This window comes from Fragaria vesca, linkage group LG2 (assembly GCF_000184155.1).
Source record: "Fragaria vesca subsp. vesca linkage group LG2, FraVesHawaii_1.0, whole genome shotgun sequence".
NCBI lineage: Eukaryota > Viridiplantae > Streptophyta > Magnoliopsida > Rosales > Rosaceae > Fragaria > Fragaria vesca.
Window position 1 is genome coordinate 12,755,094 of NC_020492.1, and position 18,184 is coordinate 12,773,277.

General features: G+C 36.7%; 1 protein-coding gene across 1 annotated transcript; it reads left to right on the top strand.

Annotated features, from left to right (window-relative positions):
• The first annotated feature begins 9,155 nt into the window (after window positions 1-9,155).
• On the top strand, window positions 9,156-17,896 carry LOC101298488 (potassium transporter 7-like). Its single transcript, XM_004292435.1, has 10 exons — window positions 9,156-9,410; window positions 9,492-9,720; window positions 9,795-10,043; window positions 10,229-10,279; window positions 11,406-11,666; window positions 13,048-13,100; window positions 13,201-13,315; window positions 13,525-13,779; window positions 15,605-16,127; window positions 17,001-17,896. The coding sequence occupies exons 1-10, from the start codon at window positions 9,156-9,158 to the stop codon at window positions 17,539-17,541; spliced, it is 2,532 nt and encodes an 843-aa protein (XP_004292483.1). The 3' UTR covers window positions 17,542-17,896.
• The last annotated feature ends 288 nt before the right edge of the window (window positions 17,897-18,184 follow it).

Here is an 18,184-nt window from a genome sequence, read left to right on the forward strand (position 1 = left end):
TAGGTTTAGTGAGCAAATACTTATATTGAAAAGTAAAAAGGAGGTGTAAAGAGAATGAGAGGTATAGTGAGCAAATTAGGACGTCCTGATAGCCACACTCTGTTCTCATAGTTGTAATTTTTTTTAACTTTCATGTAAATAGTGTAAATAAATTTGGTAAATTTGTTCTCAATGTTGTAATTTGATTCATAACATTGTAATTTTTGTTCAAGTACATGCAAAATAAAAGTAGGATCTACATCCCAGTACCATAGCTTGTCTCGATGAGCATAACCAATGAAGTATCTGGTAAACAAATAAAAGAAAAACGATTGCTAGTTAAGGCATTTGATGATGGGTAGGTGAACAAATTATAATACCCACCTTGATCCCTTGATCAACGGATTTCCAGTTGAGAAATTGAGAATTCTAAACTTTCTCCCTTTCACACCCTTCCCAGAACGTGAAAACCAACTCTTCAATTTTAAACTAACCCAAAAGTCCTTGAGAAATTGAGAATTCTAAACTTTCTCAGATTATCAGTGAGGGCAGATCCACATATCCTACTAAATTTTCGAGCTAGCTTCCTACTAGTATTAGGAGAACAAAACAACATAGATTTACTGAAACTAACTTCCTGACCAGAAAGGTTACAAAAGTCCAAACATTTCTTTAGGATTCTAGCCTGAGAGCAGCAAGCTTTGGAAAACATAATTAAATCATCTGCAAAGAACAAGTGAGAGATAAAAGGACCGGATCCAGAAGCTTTCAAATGTTTCCATTTTCCCTCACCAACAGCACAATGAATAAGATGTGAAAGTTTTTCCATGCAAAGAACAAAAAGATAAGGGAATAGGGGATCACCCTGCCTTATACCTTTACTTGCTTTAAAAGAAGGAGAAAGCTCACCATTGACGCAAACGTGGAAACTTGTAGTGGAGACACAGCTCATAATTAGTTTGATAAGACTTCCTGGAATATGAGCTTCCACAAGAACAGTTTCAATAAAATTCCAATGAAGCCTATCATAAGCTTTAGAGAGGTCAATTTTCCAGGCCATAAAACCCTTCGACCCCTTTGAGTGCCGAAACTTATGACGAACCTCTTGAGCAATGATAATGTTATCAGAAATTTACCTACCTGGTACAAAGCTGGCTTGATTAGGACCAATAAGATCAGAACGATATGGGCGCAACCTAGCCACTATCACTTTGGAAATAACCTTACAAAGAGTAGAGCATAGGCTGATTGGCCTGAAAAGAGTCATATCTTGGGGTCAAGGCACCTTAGGAACAAGAGCTATAAGAGTATGATTAAGGGCTACTTGGGACAACTCCAGTATAGAAAGCATTAAAGACCAAGCTGAAAATTTCATTAGACAATAAGGACCAATGCTTTTGAAAGAATAAAGCAGAAAATCCATCCATTCCAGGAGCTTTAAGGCTGCCAATACTAAAAATTGCTCCTTAAAGACCAAGCTGAAAATTTCATTAGACAATAAGGACCAATGCTTTTGAAAGAATAAAGCAGGAAATCCATCCATTCCAGGAGCTTTAAGGTTGGCAATACTAAAAATTGCTATATGGGCTTCACCAACAGAAACATCTCTATTCATCCAATTCATAGCATTGGACTCCAAGCAAGGAAAAAGACGAGGAATAATGAAATTAAGGTCCTCAGCAGGATTATGAGTAAAAAGAGACTTGAAAAAATTGGCAGCAATTTCCTTCATACCTTTCAACTCAATGCACAACTCACCAGATTGATCAAGTAAACCTTCAATTTTATTGCTCCTTCTTCTTATTAAAGTTGATAGATGGAAAAATTTAGTGTTCCTGTCACCATTTTGAAGCCAAGAAACCCGGAATTTCTGCTGCCAAAATAAAGCTTCTTGATCTCTAAATTGTTCGTACTCCTTAATGAGATCCTCCTTAAGATTGATAAGAAAAGGATTATTTATCAGATTCGAGCTAATAACTTCCTTTTCCTCCTAAAAATATTGCCCACTACTTTGGTGTTCCACTCTTGAAGATCAGAAGAGAGTCTATTAACCTTGCCGATCACATCACCATTATAGCTTTGCGCGCCAATTCTTCTTCACAAAATCATGATAAGTCTCCTCCTGCATCCACATGGCTTGAAACCTAAAAGGTTTATTAATACCAAGAAAAACCACATTAGAAAATAGTTGCAAAAGAATGGGGCAATTATCAGATTTCAATCGAGGAAGATGCTGCAAAAAAGCTTCAGGAAAAGCAAATCTCCAAGCATCAGAGCAAAAACTCCTACCCAACCTCTCCCTAACAGTATTATTGGTCCAGGTAAATTCCGGACCTCGAAATCCAACATCAATCAAACCAAAATTATCAACCCAGGTTCTCATTCCCCCAAACTTGCCTGCCAAAGATCCACTATTTTTATCAGCACTACTATAAAGCTCATTAAAATCACCAATAATTAACCAAGGGAACTAAACTGTTAAAGCAAAGGTGGAGAGATAATTCCAAAGCTTGCTTCTCACAGATTGAGTAGGACTAGCAAAAATGACAGTAAGAAGCCATTCCTGATTATTCACCACCACCTTGATAGTAACAGACTGAGAATTGCTATCAATGAAAGAAATAGCAGCTTTATTTTTGTCATATAAGATCCAACTACAGAAACCCCTTGCGTCCTCCAGCATTAGGGAATCCATTCTTCTTAAGAAATCTCTTAGCCTTAGAAAAAGAAACACGAGGCTCACAAATAATGAGAATATCCATTTTATGTAACTTAATAATATCGGAAACAGATCATCTAAATTTTTTACCTCCAACACCCCTCACATTCCAACAAAGAATTTTAAACATCGGACTAGAAACCTTTCTTCCATACACAACACCATGTGTTGCCGCACATCACAGAGGCAGAGAAACCACCGATCCCAACAAGACCAAGAAGGAACAAAAGAAAAAAATCAGACCAAGATCCGATTGGTGCACGAAGAGGACAACGGAGGAAAACCCCCACCACCTCCATCATCAAGATCACCCGAAAGAAAGGAAGACCCCTCCAATTCAGGCAACAAATTTAGGGCACGTTTTTACTTGGAATGAAATTGAAAAGCGAGGGAATGATTCCGTTCAGAGGAGAATTCCAGCGTTTATGGGTGTGGATCCCACCTCCTAATAAGGAATCAATTCCTTAACAACCCTGAATTGTAATACCAAGAGAGAAGTGGGATTAGAAATGGTAAAATGAACTTTATACCGAAAATCCTTCTTTAATTTTATTATCTCTACTCTAATAAAGCCGAGCGATCAACAAATTCACTAAAATGTGAACTGCCTATTTGGCCCAGCTATCACATTACCCTTGCAACCAAACACGAAGGTTATTATGGTAAAGAGATAAAAAAATAAAATAAAATAAAAACAAGATAAATAAAAAAGGAGATAACTGAGGAGAGAAAGTAAGAAAAAGATAACTGCAATGGGTGAGAGTTTTAACTGCCAAAAAAACTCCCCAATCCCCACTACCCACTAACTTCATAAAATAAAAAATAAATTAAAAAAACAGTTACAAATGAGAAAAAAAAACTATATATTGAAAACGTTTTTGACACTCGAGTATCGCGGATATAGAGGCTAATATTAATAATTCTCAAGCCAGAGAAAACCATTACAACGAGAAAGAGATAACTACAACGGGTGAGAGTTTTAACTACCAAAAAACTCCTCAATCCCCACTACCCACCAACTTCATAAAATGAGAAGAAAAAAAAACAGTTACAAATGAGAAAAAAAAAAACTATATATTGAAAACGTTTTCGATATGAGAGTATCGCGGGTATAGAGCCTAGTGCTAATAATATTGAGGAATTTGTTTAAGATGCTAATAATTTCAATTTTTTTTTCTTAAAGGCTTCTTTTTTATATGCTAATAATATATTATTTGTGGAAGTTGTTTAATTTTTTATTTATAAAATTGCTTGCTTGATTTAAATATAATATTACTAAAATATATCAAAGTATAGAAAATTCTCACTATAATCCTAAATTTATAGATTTTTTTCCACTAACAAAATTAGATTATAAAATTTCCATCAACCATGTACACTCTTAGAGTGTTGTTCCCACTAACCAAATTTTCAATATTCTACTTATTTTTGTTGACCATAATACCCTCTCTTCCCAAAACTCCCTCTCTCTCTCTCTCTCTCNCTCTCNCTCTCTCTCTCTCTTCTCTCTCCTCTAACTTCGTACTTACTTACGTACGTAACTACCTACCTAGTACTCTCGTCTCTCTCTCGTACGTAACTACTACGTACTCTACTCTACGTCTACTACTACGTACTCTACTCGTACTACTACGTCGTACGTTACGTTACCGTACCGTACGTTACGTTACGTTACCGTACGTTACTTACGTACCGTTACCGTTCGTACCGTTACCGTTACCGTACCGTTACGTACCTACCTACGTACGTACGTACGTACGTTACTACGTACGTCGTCGTCGTACGTACCGTACCGTTACCTACCGTTACCTTACGTACCGTTACCGTTAACCGTTACCGTTACCGTTACCGTTACCTTACCGTACCGTTACCGTACCGTACCTTACCGTTACCGTTACCGTTACCGTTACCGGTAACCGTTACCGTTACCGTTACGTTTACCCGTTACCGTTTTACCGTTTACCCGTTTACCCGTTTACTTACCTTTACCGTTTACCCGTTTACCGTTTACCCCTTTTACCCGTACCGTTTTTTACCCTACCGTTTTACCGTTTACCCCGTTACCGTTTTTTTACCCCCCCCGTTACCGTTTTACGTTTTACCCCCCCGTTTAGTTTAACCGTTTTACCCGTTTTACCGTTACCCCCCCCGTACGTTTTTACCCCGTTTTTACCGTTTTACCCCCCCGTTTTAGTTTACTACCNCTTTATTTCTCCTCTTTCCNTTNTTCTCCTNTTCTCTACTTCTCTTCTTACTTCTACCTTNTACCTTNTCCTNTCTCTCNCTTNTCTNTCTCTCTCTCTCTCTNTCCTCTCTCTTCTCTCTTCTCTTCTCTCTCTCTCTCTCTCTCTCTCTCTCTCTCTCTCTCTCTCTCTCTCTCTCTCTCTCTCTCTCTCTCTCTCTCTCTCTCTCTCTCTCTCTCTCTCCCTCCAACAGCCACCTCCTCGGCTCCTCCTCCGCTGAGAAGACCATCCACACCTACTCCATCGCCGACGATGACTCCTTCCCAGCCTTCGTGAGCCACGACCAGCGCGTTTATGACCTCCCCTTCTCATTGACTCCGCTTCTTGGTCTCCGCCTCCGACGACAAAACCCCTCCGCCTCTGGGATGTCAAATCTGGCATCCTCAAAGGTCGTCGGACCTGAGATCTGGAGATGAAAATGAAGCATATCGGTTTTTTTGGGCAATGGCCCTAATTTTGGAATTGATGATCGTTGTTGCCCAAAAGGGGCAATTTGAATTGCTTGCCGAAGCAATGATGATAAAATGGAAAATGCTAAAGACACCAAAAAATTATACAAAAATGTTATACCACACACCACATCATCATCTTAAACCTAATACTTCTAACTTAATAAACTTTTTGATTTTCAATGGAAATAAAAATAAATAAAAGGAATTAAAATCACAAAAATTCATATATTGGTTTCCAATCCCGTATGGTTATCAACTCGTAGCACCCAGATCTGGCTTTACAATTATGTGTCCATAACTCCATATGGATATTCGGATGAACTCAACATATAAAGTACATAGCTGAGACGTACATCTAGTTTCTTCTTCTGATCTTGTTATGACAGAACAACAGTGTATCCATTTTTGATCTAAAATAGGAAGTTTCCCAAGATGAGATGAAGCCATGAAGATATGTGTTTGCTCGACTTGATATCATCAACTCAGAGTTTGAGAAAGATAGGTTTAATGAGATCATGTATGCCCTACTGCCTTCAATTACATATATGAGATCATCATCAGTTTCATCAAACCTAAGAGTGATATCAGCATTGTAAATTCTATATTGATTACAAATCGCTTTCGCAACTTCAAGATCCAAATGTGCAAGGTCATGGGAGGCGCTGAACTGCTTTGAATCAGAGCAATCTTCATCTTCCCCGTAACAAGATGATAAGAAAAGTGGTTTTTTGCAATACGTTTTGATGGTTAGCCTAGGTTAAATCCCATAAACTCTTTCATTCATATAAGGAAACTACTTATTATTAGGATTGTTACTATTATATTTTTAGGGTAATTTAAAAATAAAATAAAAGCTAGATATTTTAGAAATTTGCAATTAAAGGTGATGACGTGTAGATGCCATGACGCCACATCATTTGGTATAATGTTTTGGTGCATGTAACACTACTCTGATAAAATGATGTGTTTTAATTTCTCTTTTCCATTGTGATGCTTAACATTTGGAATGATGTTGTCACTTTGATATGAGTTGAGTCACGAATGAAAGCCCAAATGGGAGGTGACCATGCTGTTTCAATATCTCCAGGTCTATCTTTGTGTGGGTCTGTTATATAGTCTTAGGGTAGTTAAGGCACCTCACGGTGTTACTATGTCCATGGTGGTTTATTTTGTATATTACTGAAACTAACAATTTGTTTGCAACACAAACAGTTTCTTATTTACCCAACTTAGGCCTAGTTTGGGACGATTTTGAAACTGCATTTAGGGTCAAAAGTGATTTTGGAGCCAACCTGAGGTGTTTAGTAACCACCCGTAGAACTGATTCTAGAGGAATAGATTCTCTTAAAAGCGGGTTTTGTAGAAGCAGGGTAAGAGGTGCTTTTGCAGGAATCAATTTCAGAAACACGGAATGGTTAAATGAATCTTTCCTAAATCCTATTCTGCCCTTATTCCTTCTGAAAAGAACACTTGTTCATATTTAGTACCATCCTCTTTTAAGTCATTAACTAAACAACCCAGCCTCTTTGATTCTCACTTTACTCTTCCTCACCAACAGAAACTCTATGTTCTACCGATACAAACCCAAAAAATTTCATGGGTACATCCCTCATCCTTTCCTTTGTCCTTCATAGTTCCTATAATTGGTCTGCAAAATGAAAATCATTGTTCATGGAGGTGAAGCTCCTGTTGGGGATCAGAGAAAAGTTAGAGGGTGGTTTGGGTGAGTAGGAGATGAGACCACCAAATCTGGGTTTAAGAGTTGAAAAGGGGATCACATCTCATGGATCTGAAAAGGGGATCACATCTCATGGGGTTGTTGCTTGGTTGTAAGAGCTCATAGTTTTTGGACGTGATGATCAATGGTGGGATGGAAGCTAAAAGAGCGAAAATAAGGGGGGGAAAAGTAAAAAAAGAAGAGGAGATAACATGTATGCCCATTTTGGTCATCATAGCTATCTAAAAGAGTTTCTATTTTTATATCAAACACTCAAAATTGTTTTTTAGTTCTCACAACACTTTTAAAAACAGTTTACCAAACAGCTCAGCTAATTCCTCTCATAGCAATTCCAGAAGCAATTCTTTTTACAACAATTTCATAAGCAATTATTCTCACAGCACAGCTGTCCCAAACTAGGCCTTAGTAGATCGATGGTGAGAGATAAGAGTATAGGGAAGCAATAATATATTTCTACTATAGATTTATTCTTTTTATTATTTTGAGAATGAAAGTCGACTTGGTTCTTAGAAGTGAATCGAAAACAAACAACAAACAAGAGAGAAATTTTTATATTACATTGGATTTGTTTTCTTTTCTTAGTAGGCCCTATATTGTCCTAAATAAACCCCCTGACAGATCCTTTACTGCTCGTAATAGACCATCCAACAGACCTCATACTACCCTCAATAGACCTTTTACTGCCCTCAATAGACTCTTTGACAGACCTCCTACTACTCCCAATAAATCTCATACTACCTCAAATAGACCCCCTCCTCCTGACATATCGACCACCTACTGTCCCCAATAGATAACTCGACAGAACCCCTACTACTTCCAATAGACCCTCTACTGTTCCCAATAGACAACCCGGCAGACCCTCTACAACCCTTAATAGACACATTGACAAAACCCCTACTACCCCCAATAGACACCCCGACAAAACCCCTATTGCCCCCAATAGAACCTCATATTGCCCTCAATAGAACCTCTACTCCGGTCAACGGTTGCCGGATTCCCGTCAACGATCATAGAATCTTGATTTCATAATAGACCCTTATAATGGTATATTATAGTTTATTTAATTTATTAATGGTGTAATTATCTTTTTGTTGTTTAAGTTGGCTCTTGAGAATTTTAAAATTTGATTTTGTTGGTGGGAATAAAATTCTTAAAATTAGGGCTAGTGGGAATTAACCCATAAAAGTATGATGTCTTAATTTTGTTGTTCAACCCTTGCAACTTGCGGTTTGAGAAACACCCAAAATGCTAGTACTAGGTCCGAATGATTTTGATAAATCATGGTAGAAAATAGTTTATGCAAAGACGAGATTGCAATATAACCACGTAACCTTTGTATTATATTATTTATTAATATGTAACCACATGATTACAATTAATACACTGAATCGAAATAGTCTATCTGGTTTGTTTATTATACATAACTTATCAACTGAGACAATCAAAATGACAAACAAACCTAAATCAACATATAGGAAAAAGATTGTGTTGAGAGTGATCGAAAAGTGTAGTTTATTTTTTCATGGGTATATTAGTAATTAAAATAGTAATTAATTACATTCTTATTCTAATTTCATATGGTAAGTAAACAACTCAATGAAATTGAAATCTCCGCATACTATTCCATTCCGTCTCTCATTCATTCTCTCTTTCATTCTTGATAAATTTCATTTCAAATAAGTTTACGTGTCATTAGAGCCGCCGCCGCTGGGGAACACTAGTAGCTAGAGAGACTCTCGTCATTCTAAAAACAAAGTTAGAATTGTCTACGTTTTACGGTTTAAGAGATTTAAATGAGTGCATTATTTTATCATCAAAGAACAATTGTTTTGTATTTGAGATTTTATTAGGAGAGTACACGTACCAGCCATTTGTTCTAAAAAGAAAATATATATAATTTTGAATAAATGAGGTACAAAAATGAAAGGAGGGGTCTCGAGTCTGTGAAAAGCGTGGTTTGTTTACAAAAAAAAAAAAAGGAAGAAAAAGAAGGAAGCAAGAGTGAAATTCTGTAGTGGTTGGTGATGGGTGACGAGGAGATGAACGGCGGAGCAGGATCCATGGACTCCATGGAGTCCCGGTGGGTGTTTCAGGATGAGGACGAGTCCGAGATCGATGAAGACGAGGACGAGGACCAGCACCGCACCACCGTGATGGATTCGGAGGACGATGAAGACGACGATAATGCGGAGCAGCGGCTGATCCGCACTGGCCCTCGCATCGATTCATTCGATGTGGAAGCCCTGGAGGTCCCCGGCGCTCTCCGAAACGAATACGAGGTCCATTCTCTTGCTTGCTTGACATTAGATAGAGTAGAGTTTGGAGTTTGTGTGATGTGAAATTTGAAATAATAACTGCAGGATTACAGTCTTGGAAGGAAATTAGTAATAGCTTTCCAGACCCTAGGGGTTGTATTTGGTGATGTTGGAACAAGTCCCTTGTATACCTTCAGTGTCATGTTTAGCAAGGCACCTATTAATGGAAACGAAGATGTTCTCGGCGCTTTGTCACTGGTCCTCTACACCTTAATTTTGATCCCCTTGCTTAAGTATGTTCTCGTTGTTCTTTGGGCTAATGATGACGGTGAAGGTACGCATGCCTCTCTCTCCCTCTCTCTCTCTCTCTCATGTTCACTTCAAATGTCCTGATTTTAACTGTTCCAGGTGGTACTTTTGCTTTGTACTCATTGATCTGCCGACATGCTAAGGTCAGCCTTCTTCCAAATCAGCTCCCATCAGATGCCCGCATATCAAGCTTCAGGCTAAAGGTGCCATCTCCTGAACTTGAGAGATCTTTGAAAATAAAGGAAAGGCTTGAAGCTTCTCTTACTCTGAAGAAGCTTCTTCTCATGTTAGTGCTTGCTGGTACTTCTATGGTGATAGCTGATGGCGTTGTTACACCAGCAATGTCCGGTATTTTCTCTGTTTATTATTTTGGTCCTGTGGCTCATGATCAATCTTCTAATGATTTGATGACAAGAGGAACTACTTTTGTGGTTGTTTTGGATCTCATGTTTCTTTTGGTGGATTTTGCGTGATTGTTGTAATGCTTTCTAATACCATCATTGATCTTCATTTACTTGCTTTTCTCTATGCAGTAGTTTCAGCTGTTGGTGGTCTAAAGGTTGGAGTAGAGGCAATTAATCAGGGTATTGTTTAATCTATAAAGCAAATCTGAATTTTTTTTAACATTGTTGACTTTCTTTTTGTTTTATTTATTTTATTTTGGATTTGTATACGGTTGGCATGTTACATTATACATGTTTGATTTTTTCCTTGGAGATGGTATGGCTTGCAGTATGCTTAGCATAGGCATTCAGATTTCAGAATACATACAGATACAGTTTGGTTTTAATAAAATTACAGTCTAGTTTTATTTATTTTATTATATTATTATTATTTTTTTTTTTTTTAGTAACAGCATTGTATTGGAAAAAAAAAGAAAAAAAAGCAAAGTACAAGGAGGCGCACAAGGAGTCCGCTTTAAATAACTAATGAGGGCAGCTAGGGATAAAGGCATAGCAGCTCATCTTTTAGTGAAAAACTGAAAATCAAAGCTTAGGGGCTTATACTATAGCTGCTTCCCAGTTAAGAATAATGGAAGAAAGATTATAATTCTTAAATTGCTGAGAAGTAGAAACCTATAAGGATGCCATGAACCTGACTATCTCCCACAGTTGTTTTCAGTACTTATTACACATAAGGTACAAGTTATTAACTCGTCAAGATTTTTTAGGGAAACAACTTTAGAAATGACAGTGATTTATTTGGTTATGATGTAAAGTATGTCTTATAAGATCTGACATAGTGCCCCAGCTTTATGGTTTAAGTAACTAGATTAGTTTGAAGATTTTATTTAATTTTTGTTCTCTTTCCTTCTCCTTATGGCTATTGTACTTTTTATTTAGTTTAAATTATTACATGTTCTAACAATTTCTATTAGTACAACATGCTCTTAAATATAGATAGTTCTATAGCATGTACAAGTCAGGCATTCCTCATTCATGTAAACAGCTTTTTTAAGTGGCTAACTGTTGGACCTCTTATTTTCTTCCAAATTTCTCTCTCTCTCTCTCTCTCTCTCTCTCTCTCTCTCTACTACTACTACTACTTTCCTAACTTACTCTCTCTCTCTCTCTCTCTCTCTCTCTCTCTGTATAAATCACTCTCTCTCTCTCATCCGCCCTCTTGTTTCTTCATCCTAAATTTTATTGAGCTTCTTTAATTTAACCACGATCTTAAGCTTTTAGTACTCCTTTGTGTCTTTGGGTGCAGATCAAGTGGTGATGATTTCAGTTGCGTTTCTTATAATCTTGTTCAGTGTACAGAAATTTGGGACAAGTAAAGTGGGACTTGCTGTAGGCCCTGCCTTATTCATATGGTTTTGTTCCCTTGGGGGTATTGGTATTTACAACATTGTTCAGTATGACAGCAGTGTCTTGAGGGCCTTCAATCCTATTCACATCTATTACTTCTTCAAGAGGAACTCAACTAAAGCCTGGTATTCTCTTGGGGGTTGTCTTCTATGTGCAACTGGTAACAAATCTTGAAACTTTTGCTTTTGTGTTGATGCTTTAATATTCTTATATATGTCCCTGTAAATTACGCAACCCTGATTTTAAATGTTGGTTACACCTCTGCGCAAAGCAGATATAACTGTTACATGTTAGATTATGAAACAGTGACACTTGAATAATTTTCTTTAGGGAGTGATCTTGGCACTCCACTTTGTTTAGGTTTTCAGTAACTGGTATTATTATGTTACTTGAGAATTGACAAAATCACAGAGTTTGATATTCATTATTGGTGTCTGAAAAGTAAGAAGAGAAATAAAATGGATGGGATGCCCTTTCTAGTCAAGAATTAAAGCAATATCTTTCAAATGCTTGTCTATGAAACCGAAGCTAAATCCTAAAAGAAGTTGGTGTGAGGAATCTACATATGTAAAAGGTATATATATTAAAGATGATGATCAGTTAAGTGAAATTTAAAATGTGTGGTCAGTGACAAGTATTATTTGTAATAAAGAAGAGCAGTTGCTCAGCAATTTTATGAGAAAGATTGTCAATAGTCTCAGGAGGAAATTAAAGGTTTACCACAAGGATATCGGGATAGCTCCTACATCTGCAATTGCAGATGTTGAACTCATTGAATTTCCCTTGTTATTTCCAATTATTATCTGGGGAATATGATCAACAAATTAGTTGATTAAAGTCGTATTTGGTTAAAGAACTTGTAAGAAAAGTTACAAGCAATCAAAAATTTGAGATTTTGTGTTTCAGCGGACAATAAAGGTCTTTGCCGTTAGAACCTTCCTTATGAATAAGTTGCTTCATGTTGGGAAATGAGAATGGAAAATGACTGGCATTATGAACTTCTAAATAAAACTTCAATTAGATCAAAATATGGATAAGTAGTCCAATATACCAGATACACCAGAGGGTTAATACTAAATCTTCTAATATAGCTTATGAAAAAGACCTCTTATAGCTGCCTGCCAGTATAATCCCTTAGCTAAATGAAAGTCAACATTGGTTGAAATTTTATGGCTTTACCCTGTTCCACAATCCCAGCTCCTTTAGTTTTCAAATTTTCTCATATTCAAAGGAGAAATCCCATAGCTTCGAAATATTGAGGAATATTATTCCTGTATCAAATAGGTGGTAAAAATTTGTCTACAAAAGGAAAAGAAAAGAGATGCCATTGAAGTACTCCTCTTGTTGTAGTTTTGGTATTGCTGTTGTTGGAAGAGCTCAAAGATTGATTTATGGAAATGTTGATTATCACTCACAAGTGGTAATATGATTCCAGTTCCAACCCCCCCCCCCCCCCTCCCCCATATGATGGACAGGGAGTCTAAGTAGTAAAGTAGTAATGTCATCGACAACTAACTACTAACATTTGTACCATGTTTCAGGTTCTGAGGCAATGTTTGCAGATCTTTGCTACTTTTCTGTGCGATCAGTCCAGGTAAAGAATGAAAAATTAAACTTTTCTCTGATACATAAGAATTAGAATCATTGTGCTTGATTACTACAGCTTTAATTTACTGGGTTCTTTTCCTTTACAGCTTACATTTGTTTGCCTTGTTTTGCCCTGCCTTATGTTGGGATATTTGGGTCAAGCTGCATACCTAATGGAGAATCCCAGTGGGGCTGATCAAGCTTTCTTTTCTTCAATTCCAAGTAAGCTCCATTGTCTCTTTCTTTGACATTCTATGTATTTTCAGGTGTTGGTGCCTGTTTCATTCATTAGTGCTTTTATATTCTATCAACTATGAAATCATAAAAGATATGTCACCAACTCATATTATCTTCATGTTTGCGGTTTGAACTTTGTATTGCATGCATATGTAATGGATGATCATTAATTATTGAGATGTCTTTGGCTGCAGTTGGTGCTTTTTGGCCTGTGTTCCTCATTGCTAATATTGCAGCATTGATTGCTAGTCGTGCAATGACAACAGCCACATTTTCATGCATAAAACAATCAATGGCACTTGGTTGTTTCCCTCGTCTTAAAATCATACATACCTCCCGAAAATTTATGGGGCAGATTTATATCCCTGTTGTGAATTGGTTTTTGCTGGTGGTTTGCTTGGTGTCAATCTGCTCCATTTCAAGCATTGATGAGATTGGAAATGCATATGGTAATACTCATTATGCTCCAAAATATTTAATCTTGTTTTTTGTTCAGCTCTGTTATTCATTTTCAATCCTTAATTTAATATGCTGGGTTACTCTAGAGAACTTACCCAAAAGCTTTTGCATAAATGTAATTGTTTATTACCGTTTAAAACCGGAGTAACTGTTTTGCATTCCCTCACTTACTAGTACTCACTGCAATTTACAGACCTGACTATCTTGTTAAAGCATGTTGGTTCCATTTAAAGGTATAGTTGCAAAATGTCTCATTAGTTGGATATGACTATGTGATGCGTCAAACCTACTGCCTAGAAATCAGGATCGACAAACTCTAGAGCTTAGGGTGTTAAACTCACACAGAACAGTATGATCTAGGAATCACTATGATTTAGGAATCACTCCCAGGTTTCTCACCCACAACTAGGCTTCTCACAGGAAAATTCAGAAAAACACTGATAATATTATTCATATGCACTTATTTATACTAGAGAAGATAACTGATGTTAACTAACATTAGACTCATTAGGACTCTTAAATATCCAAAACTGAAGCATAAAAGACCAAATAAAAGAGATTTTTTTTAAAAGTTCTAAACTGAAATGGAAAGCTGAAAAGACATAAGGCAGAAGTTTGAGAGGACACAAAGCTTAGGGACTTCTAGAATCATACTCAGCTTTCCCTCCAAGCTGCAGATATTATATCGAGAGCAATTAATCAGGCCATATGGAAAGGGAATGATTAGGTGCTCTCTTTTTCCATTGCTTTCAGCTCATAAACTTTAAAAAGGTTTGATTGTGATGTCCTCATCACTTTGAACTTAATGAATTGTTTTCTTTTTGGATTGTACTTCCTCAGTTGTTTGGTTACGAAATTTGTGGCACTACGCAATAAAACAATTGCATTTTGAAATTATATCATTCTTTAAAGAACAAATTTTTGGTCTCCTTAGAGATCATAAACTACTAGCTATCTGCCTCATTAGTCATTACTAGATCAAAAAGTTGCGATGAGTTGATAAATGCTGTTTTCTTCAATTTTTAGTACTATATATTGAGTTCTCATGTTGTCCTCTATTGCACCATTGCCTCTTTTTCTGATAAAAGTTCCTTTTTTTTTTCTCTTAAAACTGTTTATTTTTCTCCCCTTTTGTGAGATTTTTCTTTCACTTTTCTAAGTCACTTCTTTCTAGGTTTCTGTTATATTTTTAATTTTAAACCTATACTCTGTTTTTCTTTATGGAGAAAGTTTTCGTCTCTTGGTTTACAAAGTCAGAATATTTTATTTTTTTTGGCGGTGACAAACACATGAAATACAATTAATTAAATTTTTCTTCTTTCTTCAAAATTTACACGTCTCACTTGATCAAACCTTTTTATGAAGGAAAATTAAAACTTGAAAGAATGAAATAATTCCAAGTATTATATACTGAAATTGACATTTGTGATGAACTACCTATGTTCGAAACAAATTCCATCATCAGTATCAACTTGATTGAGGCTGTGTACATATGGATAAACCATATAAATGACTCCCAATTTTTTGTTTTCCTGCCGTGAACCAATAGATCAGTCTACTTAACTATCAACCTTAAATTCTAAAACATATCGAACTTGATAATAAAATCTGGAATACCTAATGTGGTGTCAGCTAAGAAACAACCAATTTATGAATGCCCACTTGTGGAATAACATACAGGCATATTGCTGATGTACTTCAAGAATTTATATCAATTAACTTTTCAGATGAACATGCATGTTTAAATACTGGTTTTAAAATTTAAATTCTAAAAGTTTAATTCTTTTTGTCGATAATGATCCTCTTGTACTACAGGCATTGCTGAGCTAGGAGTGATGATGATGACGACCATTTTAGTAACAATTGTTATGCTTCTTATATGGCAGATAAACATTGTTATTGTGCTGAGTTTCTTAGTAATTTTCCTGGGGTTGGAACTGACATTTTTCTCATCAGTTCTCTGGAGTGTGGGAGATGGAAGTTGGATAATTTTGGTCTTTGCTATCATCATGTTCTTCATAATGTTTATATGGAACTACGGGAGCAAGCTTAAGTATGAAACTGAAGTAAAGCAAAAGCTTTCAATGGATTTGATGCGGCAATTGGGTTCTAATCTTGGGACCATCAGAGCTCCAGGAATTGGCTTACTTTACAATGAGCTAGTGAAGGGTATACCAGCAATCTTTGGCCATTTTCTGACCACACTTCCTGCAGTCCACTCAATGGTCATATTTGTATGTATAAAATATGTTCCAGTTCCTGTAGTGCCTCAAAGTGAAAGGTTCCTATTCCGCCGTGTCTGCCCAAAAAGCTACCACATATTTCGTTGCATAGCCAGGTAATGCCAAACTTGTGAGTTGCATTGGCTAAAGCACTTGAGAAAAACATAAAAAAATAAAGAAAAGAAAATGCTGGTTGGGAGATTAAGTTATGGCCTTTGGTAATCTTGTACAGAATTGTCTATATAGATATGTATGTATATTTCTGTCTGTGTGTGTGTGTGTGCAGGCCTTAACCATTAACAGGGTTAACCTTACATTAAAATTTTGCAGACATCCATAATTTAAAATATAAGTCTTGAGAATCATTACCACCCATCTTATAGGTCACTCTAGAAAAAAAAAAAAAACTTAACCTATAAATCTTGTAATCCTTTAACCATCTGTTTACCTATTTTCACTGTTTTTGTTCTATCTGACGCTCTGTAATTGTCTGTTTTTTTTTACACCATTTTACATGACCAAAAGCTTACCAATATGGCTGAAGACATCAAAAATGAAATTGAAAGGATCAACGCTCAAAGTTTTGGAATCTATCCATAGTAACTATCAGTTTACGTAAGCCTTAGCGGAAGCCTACCCCTTTTGGTTAAAGTTTCAAAATACCAAAGAATGACCCTTATTTCTTACAGCAGAACTATAGAGAAAAGAAATATATCAAGACCCATCAGTTACTTCTCTCATATAACATTCAGAACAAAACTATGGGGCAAGTGTAAATGAATACTTATATCTTCTGATTATTGTTTCTTTTGAGATGTCTCTAATTTAATGCTGAACCTTGATACACAGCACCCTAAGTGCAGCCTCATTAAAATTGTTCTTATAGATGTGGGGAAGTCATTGATGTATTAAGGTTTCTCTTTTTTGTATTTTTCCTTTTTGTTTTTCATCACGATTTGTTTAGATGTCTGATGTTATTACTTCAATAGGTATGGCTACAAGGATGTTAGGAAGGAAAGTCACCAGACATTTGAACAGTTATTAATTGAAAGCCTTGAGAAATTTATTCGTCGGGAAGCTCAGGAGCGGTCATTGGAGAGTGATGGGGATGATGGGGATACAGATTCAGAAGATGAGTCCTCTTGCTCAAGAGTTCTTATAGCTCCCAATGGAAGTGTTTACTCACTAGGTGTTCCTCTCCTGGCTGAGCACAAGGAGTCGAGTAAGCCAATCTCAGAAGCTAGCACATCTGATGAGGTGAGGTCAGTGCCTCCTACAGATCCAGAAATTTCTGATGCTGAGCAGAGTATTGAGAGGGAACTGTCTTTTATTCGCAAGGCAAAAGAATCTGGGGTTGTCTACCTTCTTGGCCATGGGGATATTAGGGCCAGAAAAGATTCCTGGTTTATCAAGAAGTTAATCATAAATTACTTTTATGCCTTCTTGAGAAAAAATTGCAGGAGGGGGATTGCAAATTTGAGTGTACCTCATTCACATCTAATGCAGGTTGGCATGACATATATGGTTTGAGGATTGGTTTTGTGGATCAAAATAAGGCAAACTTAACTTTCACAACAGAGTTGAAACACAAGCAATTGGAGTTATGAAATGCCTTGATGTTGCACGCCTTTCCCATCAACAGAGGTTACATTATCACCTGCTTCTGGGATTTTAGTGCCGTCATTGGTTCTTGGCTGTTTGGCTCCATCAATCCTCGAAGCATTTTGCATGAAGTTCTGACTCCTTGGGTGTTCCAATTTTTGCTGATGTGCATTCGGAAGTGTTCTGTAATTACCATGTTAAAGTATGAGAATGCATAGTTCCACTCAAAAATCATCATGTTGAATTGGCATTCATATACAAAATTCTCTCTCTCTCTCATTTTTTCATCTCCACCGTCTAGTATCTAGATAATATTGTGTATAACACAACCGGTACGAACACAACCAGCTCAACCCTCAAACTAGAGTTTTTCTGGTACGAACACAACCAGCTCAACCCTCAAACTAGAGTTTTTCTGGTATGAACACAACCGGACAGAATTCAGTCTGTTTATTTGTTTTTCGAGTTTGAGGGCCTTAACGATCACTAAATTGGCTGAAATTTTGTAGAGATGATCTACACAATAATATCTAGATACTAGACGGTGGAGACAAGGAAATTCGATCGAAAA

Coding starts and splice junctions, on each gene's coding strand:
- LOC101298488 (XM_004292435.1), top strand. CDS start 9,156: ATGGGTGACGAGGAGATGAACGGCGGAGCAGGATCCATGGACTCCATG. Junction 9,411..9,491: donor CTCTCCGAAACGAATACGAG/GTCCATTCTCTT, acceptor TAATAACTGCAG/GATTACAGTCTTGGAAGGAA. Junction 13,316..13,524: donor TTTCTTTTCTTCAATTCCAA/GTAAGCTCCATT, acceptor CTTTGGCTGCAG/TTGGTGCTTTTTGGCCTGTG.